The sequence below is a fragment of the Acyrthosiphon pisum genome, chromosome A1 (genome assembly GCF_005508785.2).
Source record: "Acyrthosiphon pisum isolate AL4f chromosome A1, pea_aphid_22Mar2018_4r6ur, whole genome shotgun sequence".
Lineage (NCBI taxonomy): Eukaryota > Metazoa > Arthropoda > Insecta > Hemiptera > Aphididae > Acyrthosiphon > Acyrthosiphon pisum.
Window position 1 is genome coordinate 32,485,104 of NC_042494.1, and position 15,903 is coordinate 32,501,006.

The window sequence follows — 15,903 nt, forward strand, 5'->3', positions numbered from 1 at the left end:
TCAATGGTTTGCTTTGAAAAATCATCCAGAACTTGGTCCCAACATTTTTTTCGAATCGTGTTCATTTGATAAAAGCAATTTTCTCAATACAATTTTTTTATACAACTAACAAAGTTCTAACAAATGAACTTCAAAGATGTTGGATGGTTTCAAACGAAAAAAGTGAATAATTTTTAACGTTTCTCTGGATGTTTATGGGCATAAACTATTCGTTTTGTAGTAACCTTAACCCATGCTTTTGGCTACCTAACTTATTTACTTATGCACAAACAATAATGTGGAAATAATCTTTTGATTATATTTATTTTTGTTTACAGTGACCTAGAATCTCTTGTGTTAAGCCTTTGCGTGGCGACAATCAACGACGGCGGCAACAAAGAACTTGGCGTGGTTTTGGGTTGCGAAAATAGTAAAATACTTCTGTTCACGTTAAAAGGGAAAATGGTAAAAAAAATTGACTACCACAAAGGACCCGTAACGGCAGTTCAACTGACATCGCAAGACGTTCTCGTTACTGGTACGTATACACAACAAGACGTATATGTTAGATTCAGAATTATGATATTAACTTTTTCAGTTCTCTGTTTTTGAGAATATTTAGTAATTTTTTTTTATTTTTTTTTGCCTAAATTTCATCGATTTAGCTAAAATAATATTACATTTAACGTTTATTTATACATTTTTCCAGAAATAAATTTGACTTTTGAAGGATCTTAGTTAACGAGAAAAGTACAAAATAGTACACGAGTTTGATATAATAAAACCCCATAGGTCTGCTCCTACCTCCATGTATAATGTATGTTTGTAATATAAATTTTATGTTTAAACACCCGGCAAACCAAAACAAAATTCGCTTTCCTCGGAGACTATAATTCCGACGGCACACGTCTAACCGTATTGGCGCGTTCGCAGGTTCGTCAGACTGCACAGTGTGCCTCTGGGAAATGGACACGCTCGACCTGCTCAACACCATTGCTCTACCCGGACCCGTGGAAATGTTGGACATATCTGTCGACTCGATGTTCCTGTTGGTGCTATGCGAAGGAAATCAATTGTGGCTACACGCGCTGGCGACGGGCACTCTCATACACAACTTGAAAGGCTACTGTTCCAAAGTCATGTCAATCGCGTTGGCTGAGGACTGTCAGCGAGCAGTGGTAGCCGGAGTTGACTCCAGGGTGTATATCTACGATATACACTCAGGAGACTTAGACCTTGTGCCAATATCTACAGCACCACACCACAAAGAAGTGATCGCCGTGAAAATCACCAACAACGACGACTTCCTTGTCACGGCGGGTAAGCAACAATATTGAGTGTGTATGTTTCGGGTTTTGGGATGGTGAGTAGGGAGAAGTGTTTTGATTTTTTGTCATTCATGTCATGTCGTTATTATCAGGTAACGGCAAGATCGCTTACTGGAATTTCCGGAAAATGGGTAGCGCACACACGATCAACAAACAATCGTCGCCGTTGTCCCGAAAGCCACACACTAGCGCCATCACCTGTTTGGACATATCGCGAGACGGCACAATGGCTGTCACAGGTATGACATATTGTAATAAGTTTAAGGCTCAAACTCTTTTGCGCATGTAGAGTTTATCAAGCGTCAATGTTAGGGCTTTAAAGATATTTGATGTCCAAAAACTTTATATATTGTTCTCTCGTTCTCTGGTACGTTAGAATCTAGAGTATGGGTCCATAATATTGAATCCATCTCAACTTGGTCATATAATAGCCGTTTATTTATAACATCTGATGTATCTAATATTATTTTTCCCGAAATATTCAAGAAGAATTAGGTTTGTAGGCTTTTTACGACTTTTATGAGTCATTCCACTCACAATCTTGTAATTTTAATTAACCAACAGATCTTATGCTTCGGGTTTGTAATAGTCTTGATGACTTTAATCACTTTAACATAGACAGTAACTCAAAATGAATATATTTATGTTACAATTTTGAATATACTGTTTACATAGATATAGGGTTTAAGATATTATCTTCATATTCAAAAATATTGTTCATTTCATTATATAAAATAGTAGTTGTTATATAATTTATTCTTAAGTTAAATTGTTATTATAAGCAACTGTATTGCCTTTTAATCGTCAATAAAGAAATTAATTAAATAAATAAATAATATTAAGTGCGATTTTAGTCAACTTTTAGCGCAACATAGTTCAAGCCCTGATAATACATATCACTATAATACGAAATTGTAAAATCGGCTTACAAACGATTGTGTCTCATCCACACAGGTGGTCTGGATAGTCTGGTTAACGTCTGGCATCTGAACGTGGAGAGCTTAGAAAATGTCTATCAACTGAACAACAACGAGCTGCACTCCACTATGCACGGCCACACAGCTGCTATAACATGTCTAGCCATAGCTTCCAACGGACTTTTTGCCGTTTCCGGTTCAGAGGACAAACTTGTGTTGGTCTGGGGGCTAACGGTGGGCAATGCCGTTTTCACGTTCAGCGTAAGTATACCTTAAAATATAAGGTTGGATTATAGTATAAGGCTTATATGATATAGGTACCTAATGTACTCGGCGATGTCTGTAGCAATCATCTTAGTCGATATCCGCGTCTTTGAATTTTCGTTTCTCATACAAATGACTGTTGTTTGACCAACCTACAGGGCCACCAATCAGCCATCACCGCCGTGGAGGTGACCTCAGACAGTGAAAAGGTCGTGTCCAGTGACAAGGCGGGCGTCATAGCGGTCTGGCTATCAGATAATGGGACGCTACTCAACTCGGTGATATGCCCGGCAACCAATTTGTCAGTGACCAACAACATGAAATACCTGGTCAGCGGTGACGGCCATTTTTCGTAAGTCAAAACTCGATAGACATTGTTTCTCTCGAATCTGAAAAACTGAATAGAATTTAAAACTATCGGAATCATAACTGGATCATTACTACTGATGCCAAAGTTGGAACCGAAATGTTGATTTTGAGGAGTTTTTGATTATTATAACAGGTTATTTTTGATTTTAGGAAACCATATTACTTTGAAAAAAATGTTTTCACTGCAATCAATTCCCGACTATTCTTCTTAATTTTATTTAATGACAATTTATACGATTAAAAAATCTTAATCACTTGCAATACATTTCAGAACTATGTTTTATTTTATTAATCAACTGTATAGCTGTATATAGGTATACTAATAAATACTTTCAAAATAAATTATAGTAAATTAGGTTTTTGCTTTAAAAAAGTTGTACAAAATTAAATTTGCATTCACATGTACTCAATTTAATTTATTTTTCAACTCTTAATAAATTGGACTCAGAAATCTTAATCTTTTCATTTTTGCAAATTAAAACCTATTAAGTCATTAAGATTCAAGTCACGTTACCACTGCAGTATATATTACACGATGGTTTTACATAGGTTACACATCTGGCCGTTGTCCGTCAAGAACGAGGGAGGCCCTTGGACGGAAAAATGGCCGGTCAGTCATACGGAAGAGATAACGTGTTTCGTAATAACATACGACTCGTTGCAAATAATCACCGGGTCCAAAGACATGTCGTTGAAAGTGTGGCAAATCAATGGCGGTAAACTGTCACAGGTACGTGTACTACCGAGATGGATATCAATAATATACTATCTACCAACCAGCCCCTCACTGGGTGTCCAACTACTGCGGGTATAGGAACAGTTTTTTTTGTCTGGTCAAGTATAGGGAAAATGTAGGTGATTAAGGTCGAATATTTGATCGTCAACCTGTGTTGTTCAATTATAATAATCGAATTGGTCGTCATTTAAAAATCAAAAGTTAATAAATGTTTTAAATTATCTAAAAAAGTATCAACACGCTTTCATTAAATTTCATCAAAACCCCCACCCTTCTACCCACTCGCCGTCATCTCCAGTGAACATAATGACGTATAATACATAATCTTATCCGCACGCCACAGGTGTTGGTCGGTCACGAAGACCAAGTGACGTGTGTGGCCGTGGCCATTAGTGACAAGTCGATCGTTGTGTCCGGTTCATGGGACGCCAACCTCATCATATGGGACATACATACTGGCGATGACAGACACCTGCTAACCGGTCATCTAGGCCACGTGACGTGTGTCAAGCTGAGCGGTGATGGTTCGGTGGCCCTGTCTGGGTCCGACGACAAGCGCATAATCGTGTGGGACACGAAACGCGGCGTCCCGCTCACGTCGCTGCAACTGCACCTCCCCATTTTGGGCCTGTCTATGTCCACGGACGTGACCCGGGTTGCGGTACATCTGTACGAAAGCCAGTACTTGCCCATCACACAACTGATGAACACTCCCGCGCAGTACGTTAAGGTGCCGGTGTTCATAAACCGAGGTATGATCACTATACTGTAGTAATAAATAAATGGGACGATCCGTTTTAATTAGCCACACTATAGTATTATATTTTGTCAATTTTTGAGTTTTTTGAGAAAAAAATTGTTTTTGCATAGCGAGGAATCGCACTATCAACCGGTAATTGGTATCAATGCCAGTGACCGTATCAAAAACAGTTGAAAACACAAAGATTACTAAAGGCATATTTCCAACTTAATAGCATATAAAAATCAAAAGTTTAAGCCTTATTTGTAAAATAAAATGTGGGGCATTTATATGGTCCTCATAAGCCCCTGCCTCACAGTATTCTATCACGCTACTGTGACGCGCATACAGTACAAAATTGTTTTGATTGTTATATAGTATACATACTGCATAGGTAACTACACGATGTTTCGCTGCTACAGAAAAAAAAGTCAATAAAATATTAGATAGGTAAAAATAAAACAAGGTCACCTTCGTAATTTTAGACGCATCGATTAATGAGCATAATAACTTATATTAGGCGCGTGTCAGGGTGAACATCCAAAACACCCAAAACAATATAATTTATAAACACTATAATTATTTAACTTAATAAAACTGAAAACTCTCAATAAATAGTATAATAAGCTAGACACTCGCGTTGCGTGGCCCGTAGACCGTATATCGGTACACGCGTGTCGTTTTATTACATTTTAAAACGACAAAAAAGTCACTCTTGATTTACCGAGATTTATACAAAAACGCAACGACGTACAACTATTATAACAACCTAAAACGAATACATTATAATATTGTATTACAGTTTAAAAGCGAATTAAATTTAAGACATTTTTATTTTATTATAATTGTATTCACGGATCGTTTTAATGGCTGTCCCGTGTTTAATAACAAAGTGATTTTTTTCCCCCGTAAAATTACATCACGTTCGAGTACACAATGAAATTTGTGCATACAAAACCACGTTTGAGTACACACTGCATAAAACCGTCCAATTATATTATGGTACTACGTTTCATTTTTTTTGTTTCTCCCGCGATACCCATCCCTATCTTTTGAACTTTGTCATATCATTTTAAATGGCTCTGCACTCGTAGTACACAGGTATTTCGAGACATTTATTCCCCATTCGCCACACTAGCTACTGTCGCTCAGTAAATTTCCTTACAAACAATCTTTTGATATTTATTTATATGCGTGTAATACTGCTCAACTCAAGGACTAGAACCAAACCAAAATCTGTAATATTAAAACCGGAACCTTTTGAAAATTGATAAACATTTAACATAGCTGAAAATAGCTTTCTCTCTCCTTCTCCACCAATGAAACCATTTAATAAAATTATATTTTTAAGATCCATAGAAATCAAAACTGGTATTTTTAGATAAAAGTTTTTGGGTCGTTACAAGTTTTCAGTTTTTAATAAATCTTATTTAAAAACTGAAAGAATTAGTTTCTGCTGTATATATTTCAAGTGTACCATGGTTCGCCATCCAGTAAGTCATTGTAATATTGTAACTACCATTTATTTTTTTATTATACTTGAATTCAATGATAAATCCAATTTGTATAAAAAAAAAAAGTTCTGACACTCATCATCGCTATAAAATCATAATTTTAATGATTCCAATATAATAATAACCAATAATAAAACAGCAAATACAGATGAAATAGAAATATAGACATATTTTCTCTACGATCAGAATAAATACAAATAATTCGACATAGCACATAGGTGTCGAAATATCAATACAAAAATACATTTTGTTAATTTTTAAATTGTGTACTCGTGAGCATCAAATTTTACTGAATCCTAAACAAATTAGAATTGAAATACCTTAAATGTATATTTCAACAAACGGTAACCTGTAAAATAATTGTCGTTCCAGTTCCGGGTACCTAACCTACCTACTAATATTATTTTAATCATACTTATAATAGTTATGATAATTTATATTGATATTCTTGTCATGCCAATATCGTAGAACACAGATCGCTAGCCGCCAAGAAGCCCATGAGGAGGATGTTGATCAAAGAATACTCGTTGGACTCGTACACGTGGCAACGAAAGTACGCGCACTTGACCTCGTCGATAACACGGGCAGCCGTCGACGAAAAGCTCCGCCGGTTTTCCGTTTCGGCCAGCATGGAGGAAATATCGAAACAGGCCAATAATAACGAGAACATGGGATCACAGGTACGTACACACACAAACAAACCACGCGAGTTCAGTATATTGTTCTACTATCTACATACACTTTTGGATGTTTTCAACGAGAGATTTATCTACTAAAATACTGATCAAACCACTCGTGTTTACAGAATCTGGGTCCCGAGCAAGCGGCTTTAGCGCAATCGCAACACTTTGACCAATTGATCGCCGAATGGAACAACAAACGGTCGCCTTCCAAATCAACGAGCCGACCGAACGTGGTAAGTGCCTGCGAACATCTTACCTAATTCAAACAAAAGGTAGGTCCTCGTGACTGGTATATAATATATTCGACAAGTACCTATAATCAGAGAATATTACAATTTTATAAAACGATTTTCCAACACAGGGGCTTAGATAATTTTTTTAACCGTGATGCCGTGCGTTCATAATATTGTATTACGTGATTATCGTTATTATTATGTACCCATTAAAGGTACATAATAATAGACGATACACGAAAAAAAAATAAGTAAAAAGCACTATTTTTCGGATAACAAAATGAATTGTATTCACTATTATGTGGCTTTTTCACTACCTATCTAAATATCATCATCATCATCATCAATACATAATATAAAATGAAGTCGCTTTTTTTTTGCTCGAGATAAATTTCGAAACGACTTGACCAATTTGGCTGATTCTTGTTTTGTTGTGTTCGTAATTGTCAGTGCATGGTTTATATGAAAGAAAATTTTCGGAAAATACACCGGAAAAGTAGGAAATCTGGATGGCAAAAGCCAAAAACACAATAGTGACGCCATCTGTCCTGCAAAGTATAACTAAATAATAATATATTTTTATTTTTATAAGTTTGCCATCGGTTACAAAAAATAAAATAGCTATTATGAATATAATTAATACGGCCGGTATTTTGCATTTGGAACTAATTTGGTTTTGACATTTATTACGTTGCATATTTTATTTTGACACATTGCCTACCAAGGTGGCTGAGTTTCACTTATAGTCTATCAACGGTGATGTCCGCAATGTATTAACTACTTGCCACTTGGTATGCTATCGCACATTGTCCGCGATCCGACGTACTCCGGTAGTCGGATTGCCTACCAGAATAGCTAAGTTGCACTTACTGCGGCAAGCTACTCCCAAAAGGAGTTGAACAATCACAATTTAGTTATCGAGTTATCATTTTTTTACGGGTAACGAAGTACGCGTGTTCAGCTATAGTAGTTTTATAAAATAAGAAATAATCAAACAATAATCATTACTGTTGGTGATACAGAATAAAAGCTATGATACAGAACGTTGTATTCTAGGAGACAGAGTAATAAATATAATTATCAAAAATAGTAGAAATGCATTTATACATCTATACCAGGGACTGGAACCGTACCGAAAAGAACCGGTTTTGGAACCGGAACCTTTTGAATATTGGGAACCGGAACCGTTAAATACATTTTTTTAGGAACCGAAACCGAAACCAAAACCTATATTTTGATGTAGAGGTTTTTACGGTTTTTTTCGGCTTTTTTCGGTTCTAAAATCCAATAGATATTTTATCTATGGTGTAAGTTAGTAATAACTAATTATTAGTAATAATAAATAATTATCGAAATTGTAGACCTATACAAGTTTATCAATGCTAAGAAATAAGAATATTATTATGTGTACAAGTACAACAGAATTGTCATAAAAGAAATACCAAAAATCCAAATTCTAATTTCCATGTAATCAATATCAATATTATTATTGAATCGCAATTCGCAATAGCTGATGTATAGTTTTTGAAAATAATAGTAATTTGGACGTTTATAAGTGATTCAGAATTCAGAGTAAGTTATCATATAAATTATAAATTAAAATTGTATTGTTACCTTACTAATATGCCTGCATTGATAATATTAAATACCTAAACGTAATGCGGGTATCGTTAACTCTTTTCTCTATACTATGCTCTGTACGACAAATCTACTAAACTGTTCTTACGTCTTCATTAGCGCGGTACCTATATATTGTTTAAATTTATATTTTTATATAATATAAGTTATAAATTATTATATCAAACTGAAACATGGGTCACCCAAGTGTGTTAAAAATTCATTCTTATTTTTTTTTTAGTAATAATTTTTTATTTATTTTATAATATTACCTAAATTCTGAAATAGTTACACTTAATTACAAATACCTGTCACTAAAAAGAGGTTATTAATATTATATTCATTTTTTTACATAGTACTTTATTGATAAAAAAAAAGTCAAATAATAAGTGTTAAAACCGGTATTAACCGAAACCGAAACCGAAACCGAAATTTGATATTTTTGAAAACCGAAACCGAAATTTTCTGTTTTTGAGAACCGAAACCTAAGCCCAAACCGATAAAATCATAAAGGTTCCAGTCCCTGATCTACACCCTTATATCCACGCACCATCCTACTGCGCGTACAAGAGTTATGATTTACCGTGATCTTGTGCTAATTTTGTTTCGTTGTTATCATTGGAAAATACGTGATCTCAACAAGTCAATCTCACCGCCATCATTTGCGGTTGTATAACGATAATAATATCCTAGATTCCTATATATGTAGTGTAATACGTCATCACCGGACATTTTAATATAATAAAACTATTGTAGGTCACCGAAGGCGATTCATGTAGTTTTACTGAACAGTCCAAATAATAGGTACTATATTAATATCTATAATAGTAAATATAAATATTAAAAAGTGCATGTTCTAAGTACACGTGGATAAACTGAAACTTTTTTACAGAGGGTATGAAAAAAATAGATTATCGCCCGTTACGTGATGGACCGTTTGTATTGGAAAAGTCACAAAAGGTGGACAAGTGGGTACCGCTTTGCTGTAGGTACAGTAATATTGTAGAGCATTTCATTGTAATTATAGATAGGTTATTTTTGAATTCAAATCATTGCATACAAAAAAACATTCTGAGCGGAGACGCTGTGGCATCCTAGTATACTTGTATCAAATATAAAAATTAAAACAAAAAATTTATAAAAATAAAAAATAATTCATGGCTATAAATACTAACTTTTTTCTTTTACAAAGGTAGAAAAACTTGTTGGGAATCCTCTTTTAAAATTTCTATGTCAGCTATGAAAAGAACATTTTTTTACGAATCTCTAACTGAAAATAATAATTAACAAAATTAGAAAAATATTTCATGGCTATAAATAGCACAAAAAGAGTGAACATATTTCTAAAGTTTGGACAATTTTAACATGTATGAAATACTTTTAACATTTTAAGTGTCTACGGTTATTAGTTTTTGAATTACAATAAAACACCGAAAATCGATTTTCAATTTGGACCTCTCAAAAATAACTAGATTCACCTTTCTACCGAAAAATATTATGGTATCGAAATCGGATTATTTTTATTAGGTACCTACCTACCCCAAATGATGATGACAGACAAAAAAAAACACGCACACACACAATAATTACTGTAAATACAATACATTCATCGCTACGCTCAGTATCGACTATTATTATACAAAGTTAAGACGAAGATTATTATTTATTACCATAGAAACCATAGTGATGAAACGGCCGACCTCGTCGGGTGATAATCTTTTTGACTTTTGTTTCGTACATATACCATCTTTAAAGAAGTTTCACTTCAGTATTAATATACGTTAGGATAGGGCTTATAGACTTAGAAACTACTCAACCAATTGGCACCAAATTTCGCGCTAACATTCCTATTGAGACTATAGGGGAGTTTTTATAGCTTTGTTTTTAAGCCCATATAAGTTGCTATAACATAAGGTTACTATAGTGTGGTTATACACGCATACATTTATACACGCATAAAAATCGAATATATTTTTGTTTATATTTATATAGTTACCATTGGTTACAGACGAAAAATTGGTATAGACATTTTAATCACCACGTGTTGATAGGTACAGGTTATTTTTTTTAGATTCTGAGCGGAGTGAGAGTTAGGTAGTGGTTTTACAATGGTGTTTATTTAATTTATTATTTTATCCTGTAAACAAAATTTCTACCATAAGAAGTGCTTAGATTTCAACATATAGTTTCTTATCTTTTATCAAATTGGATCAAGATGGTACTTTAGAGGGGTCATTTTTCGATTTTTCTCAATAGTTGTTTAATGCCACGGAAAAACCACCAACAAATTACGAAAAACCGCTAAAAACCAGATTTTAATTTCTAACGCTTTGTTTACCACCATAGAAACGAATAAAAAATAATAATATTAATTAACTTACATGGCTATAATAATAATAACAATATAAAATATCCAGAGTCCAGACTAACAAACGGTCTCCGCTCAGAATCGTTTTTCTTATACAATAACATTATATCATTGAATTCTAGTTTAATACAATCCATTAGGTATGCACTGAATCACTTGTAACCTACTGTACAACAAAGCGACATTCACCCACTCGCCTTTTTTAATGTAATGTTTGCTATTTAATTGTGTACACCTCCATAGGTAGATCTATAGTCTCAAAAACTATTGAACCGATTTTGACAAAAACGTTAGATTTTTCTTAGAGATATCAGGAAAATATAGGGATAGTAGTTTGAACCACGTTAAAAATAAGTATATCCACTTCTATATTCAGTCCATTTTGATGGAATTAATTCGCAAAGCTATGTACACCGATGCTGATTTACCTGTAAACTAGGTAGGTAGGTAGGGTAGGTAAGTACACCATAAAACCAAGATCTACCGATATAATATATAGCACTGTATTTTATGATTGTTCTTTTTTTCCTGGGCGAAGTCGGATACACCTAGTATTATATTATTATAAATGCTATTGTCATCAATCATGCATTTATGACATAATTATACATTCAAATCATAGTATAAAAAACAAAAACATACCTACAATATTATTTTGCATAAAATGCGTGCCTAGGTACCTAATTAATATTATTTCAGCACTTATTACGGAGTATAAAATTCCTGACGCTGATGACAAACATAATTTCCTTTATCTCTAATGATTGAAAAGTTATTATGTTAGAATTAGTTTCTTTTTAACAAGTTGTTTAATCTTAATTATTTGGGTGTATGGGTGTATCATGAAGTAATAAGTATGAATAATATAATAATAAATAATAATCTGTTATTATCACAAGAGAATAAAATTGACTACATACTTACCTATGTTAGAAACATTTAAATTTAAAATTGCTAATTTTTAATGGGTTGTTTAGACTTACGTCATGTTTTTTTAACTATAGGAATATGGAAAAATGTATCTTATACCTAGTGAAACAAACTTATTCGTTAAACTTAATAATATAACAAAATAACTCGTTGATATATTATATGATAATAATAATTGTAAAACACGTTAGATGCACTGTTACTATTGTTAACTCAACCAAAAAATATTTAAATTAGGTACTATAGTCCACTCTAATAATTGTAATGTTATGATCTGGTTCTAAATTGTATACACGTAGATGGAAGTTGTGTATAATAATAAATAAATTGTACATATATATCCTTGCCTAATAATATATTATAATATTATAGTAACCCCCTAGAGAACAATTATTATTTTCTTCCAAGTCCACCGATAAATCCTTTGCAACATAATACACAGCAAGTTAGCCATAGTAATTGTTATTGTTTATAATCAATTGAAGATAATAGCAAATTACTGGTACCACAGAATAATAATACACGGAGGTTACCAGCAGCTACCTACTGCAGCTGTATATAATTTTCCAGTACAAGTTTCAAGTCTACTTCCCTCCCATCACCCGCAAGAGTAAATTATTAAGGTAAACGCGTACGAAACCTTTTGACCTTTTCATTTCGTACAATAGTACAGGGTTATACACTTATGCGCTCGTTTTCCCATCGGTCATATACATTTATGTCAGTAGGATAGTAATAATTATTTGTTTTCTATTTTACACCACAACAGGAAAACTACATACAAAAGTTGTGATACATTTTTCGAGACGTTCAATTCTGTTTTAATTTCATATTTTTCTAATGATGTTCTCTTACGTTGAACTCGACAAGTTAATAGCATAATAATTATTAGGTATAAATGTATAATACTATCATTTTATTATAGGTATATTTGCGCACCTTTTTTTTTTGTTTTTCAAGTTTTCTAATAATTTGAACATTTTCAAATTATTGATAGCTGAAATCCTCAGATGTTCTTTTTGGACCTGCAATATTACACAGCTATCTTGAATGAGGTTATCTTTTGACTAATAGGTATAACATCGCGAACAATCAGAGTAATATAGCCGTATCGGTCCAGTATTTTTTGTGAAGAGTGTAGAGGGTTTTTGAACTCGTAAAACTAAGTTCACTCGCCCAAATGACTACGTCGTGTAGGTACGTAGAAATATATCAATACAATATCATATGTAATGATTATATAAACGTGTCACAAATTCGTAGAAAAAATATTCATTATCAATAAACTATAATGTTATGAAAAATATAGGTTTTCGTTATTATTTGAAATTCAAAGGTAAGAAATAGGAATGCGTTTAGCTGTGTGAAATAGGAATGCGTTTGGCCCGAGTTCAATTAAAATTAATTTGCCTTTCCTTGGTTTGCGATCATTTATATTGTCGTCAATTTTTCACATAGATATAAGTATAAACAAGATTATGTTTAATTTAATCTTACGGTGGTACATACAGAGAAGCTATAATATATTATCATATGCATTCAAGCACGTTATTTATTATTCGATGACTTAAAAAATTTAAAAATTCTTTAAAATTTGGAAATTATTAAGTTCCATATTTTCTTGCATGCATGTTTAAAATAATCATACGCATAAATATAATATAATATAATACACAGATATAAGCATAAACAATTTTTCAAAATCAACGATCTAATTTTTATTTCAGTTTTTATCAAAACAGAATTCGAGATCGAGCAGACAGCATTCGGCCGACGAAGAGAGTCATGGCAGCGACGGTCAGTATATCGTACCCGTATATAATAATAATATAATCTCAACTAACAAATAATATTTTACATACCTATTATTTATTAATATACTAATAATAAACAAGCGCTATAAAAAAGAAATATGTGTATAGATTATATATATTATGTAAAGTCGGATGATTTACTAGGCATGCTTAAGAGTCAAGGCTCAACATATGTTTTACGTTTTAAAAACGACCCATATTATAGGTACGTGATACGTAAGTTCCTACATAAAAAAAATACGGACATAATAATAAATAGTATGTAAGTTTCTACACAACAACAACACTCTAGTGTGTAAATTCCTACATAGGTAAATACTAAATAATAAAAACTCAAGTTTCTTATATTACGATACAAAAATATTAATATGCTCCTAAAATACACGAAAATTACAAAAAATTGCAACGAAACATATTTAATCCATTCCAGTTATTGTAAGCTATAGATAAAAACTATTTACAGATAAAATGTAAGTAATTATGGATAGATAGGTACCTATACAACAGATACCTAATTATAATATATTTTATGTGGCTTCCTGATACGAAATCTTTAACGATTCACATACATACTATTAGTTATTACAAATCTATATTCTATAAAATCATAATATTATATTTTATATGGTACCTATACAAAAAGTACCTAATACATTTCAATTTATGGATTTTATATCAGAATTTATAATTAGGTATTTTTGAGTCATCAAATTTTTAATAGTGAATCAGATAACATAACTTACGTAGGTATTTCTGAATGGTATACTTCGTGTAGGTAGTATAAGAGTTAGGTAACAACATAATATGGATGTAGCAACTTACTGACCAACTCTTATGGAGTTAGGTGCATATAGTTAAATACCTACTCAATATTGTGACAATCAGCATCGAATTGGACGTGACGTGATTGACGTGAATTTTCGATAATATTCGACCCCTTCGCGAACGTCGTCAAGTACGGTGTACCTACGTGGACCTACCGTCCTACCATCACCGTCGATGAAAATATGTTTCACCGGAACTCTATTTTATTTTAGTAGTCAAGTCTTGTTTTGTTTTTCTTGATACATAAATCGTGCACGTATAAAACCGTTTTAAAAGAGACGGTGAGATGTAATAAAATCAAAAGGCGTCCGCCGTCCATACTCTATTGACTATAATAATTAGTCTTGAAGTTTACAAGACACTAATCGCTCGTCTGGCACGTGTAATATTCGAACAATTAATATCCATTTAAAATACATGAATATAGTGTTCGTCACACCTACACAATGCACGTAACTAAGTAGGTAATCCATATTGGAAGTTTTTCTTCTGTTCTCTAAACACTGAGCAAAACGTATGTTTTTCGTTGTATTCGGTCACGAATGTACCTGCCTAAATGTAGGTACCTACCCTACTTATATGACTTATACTGCAGTTATGCAGTTAGGTACCTACAATACACCTACATATTTATAATACTATATAGCAGGGATGGGCAACTGGCGGCCCGCGTACCTTTTTTATCTGGCCCGCGCTACATTTTCAAATTAGGTACCTTATTTTCGTGTTTTGTAGAAATTATTTTAAAAATGTCTGCTAAAAAGCTTAAAATAAATGTTAGTAAATTTGAAGGACTTTTTTTTTTTTGCTTTCTCCTATGCACTGCGGCCCGCTAGATTTTAAAGTACCTACTTAAAAGTGGCCCGCTAGTTACTTTGAGTTGCCCATCCCTGCTATATAGGATGAGGTAATAGGTATTCGGTTGGTATATCTATCTAAGTCCTTAAGTAGGTATAGGTTAGGTTATCTATATTATGGTTCTAATATTAATACGATAGGCATAGCATAATGTAGAATATAGATATTATTAAAAGCTCTGCTAGCTTAAGAATTAGAGTGAATTTACCTCTTATAAAATTTAAAGCTAAAATTAATATCTAGGATGTTTTATAGGCTTATTATTATATTTTAATTTTAAAGCTAGTACCTATTTTAAGACAAACAATTTACAATTTAAAAATACTCATTAGTCATTACCTACTCGCTTTAAAATTAAAATGTAATAAAAAACTTATGAGATAATCTAGATAATAATCTTACCTTTAAATTTAAATTAACGGAGCTAAACGTGGTCTGCTGCACGTAAATTGTACCCTTAAGACGTACACAACAAATGTGAGTGTAATGCCCCCTGAAGAGGCTGTCAGCGCATATTTTTTTTCTCTCTCTGGCCCACGCGCAACATAGACAAAACGCATTTAAGCAAAATCATTTTTTCTATGTGTTTCTTAGTAATCTTAGTAATCTTAGAGTAAATTCACCCATGACACGAAAGTTAGAGAATAATACCTTTGAGGGAATGACATATCGTTTTGTCTAAATATTGTCTCAAAACAATTTAAACATCATTTAAATGTGCAACATTTT

The 15,903-nt window shown here is 32.9% G+C and overlaps 1 protein-coding gene across 3 annotated transcripts in view; it reads left to right on the top strand.

Moving 5' to 3' along the window:
• LOC100167797 (NACHT domain- and WD repeat-containing protein 1) overlaps positions 1-15,903 on the top strand; it is a 296,809-nt gene that overhangs the window by 279,059 nt on the left and 1,847 nt on the right. For 2 of the 3 annotated variants that reach the window (XM_029486925.1, XM_029486926.1), the window contains 10 exons: positions 318-517; positions 913-1,299; positions 1,400-1,546; positions 2,262-2,485; positions 2,647-2,840; positions 3,407-3,587; positions 3,937-4,345; positions 6,315-6,526; positions 6,652-6,762; positions 13,405-13,474. In XM_029486925.1, the coding sequence (XP_029342785.1) occupies positions 318-517; positions 913-1,299; positions 1,400-1,546; positions 2,262-2,485; positions 2,647-2,840; positions 3,407-3,587; positions 3,937-4,345; positions 6,315-6,526; positions 6,652-6,762; positions 13,405-13,474 (2,135 nt within the window). Of the gene's footprint in view, positions 1-317; positions 518-912; positions 1,300-1,399; positions 1,547-2,261; positions 2,486-2,646; positions 2,841-3,406; positions 3,588-3,936; positions 4,346-6,314; positions 6,527-6,651; positions 6,802-13,404; positions 13,475-15,903 lie in introns of all 3 variants that reach the window. The other variant, XR_003839001.1, reaches the window with a different exon arrangement.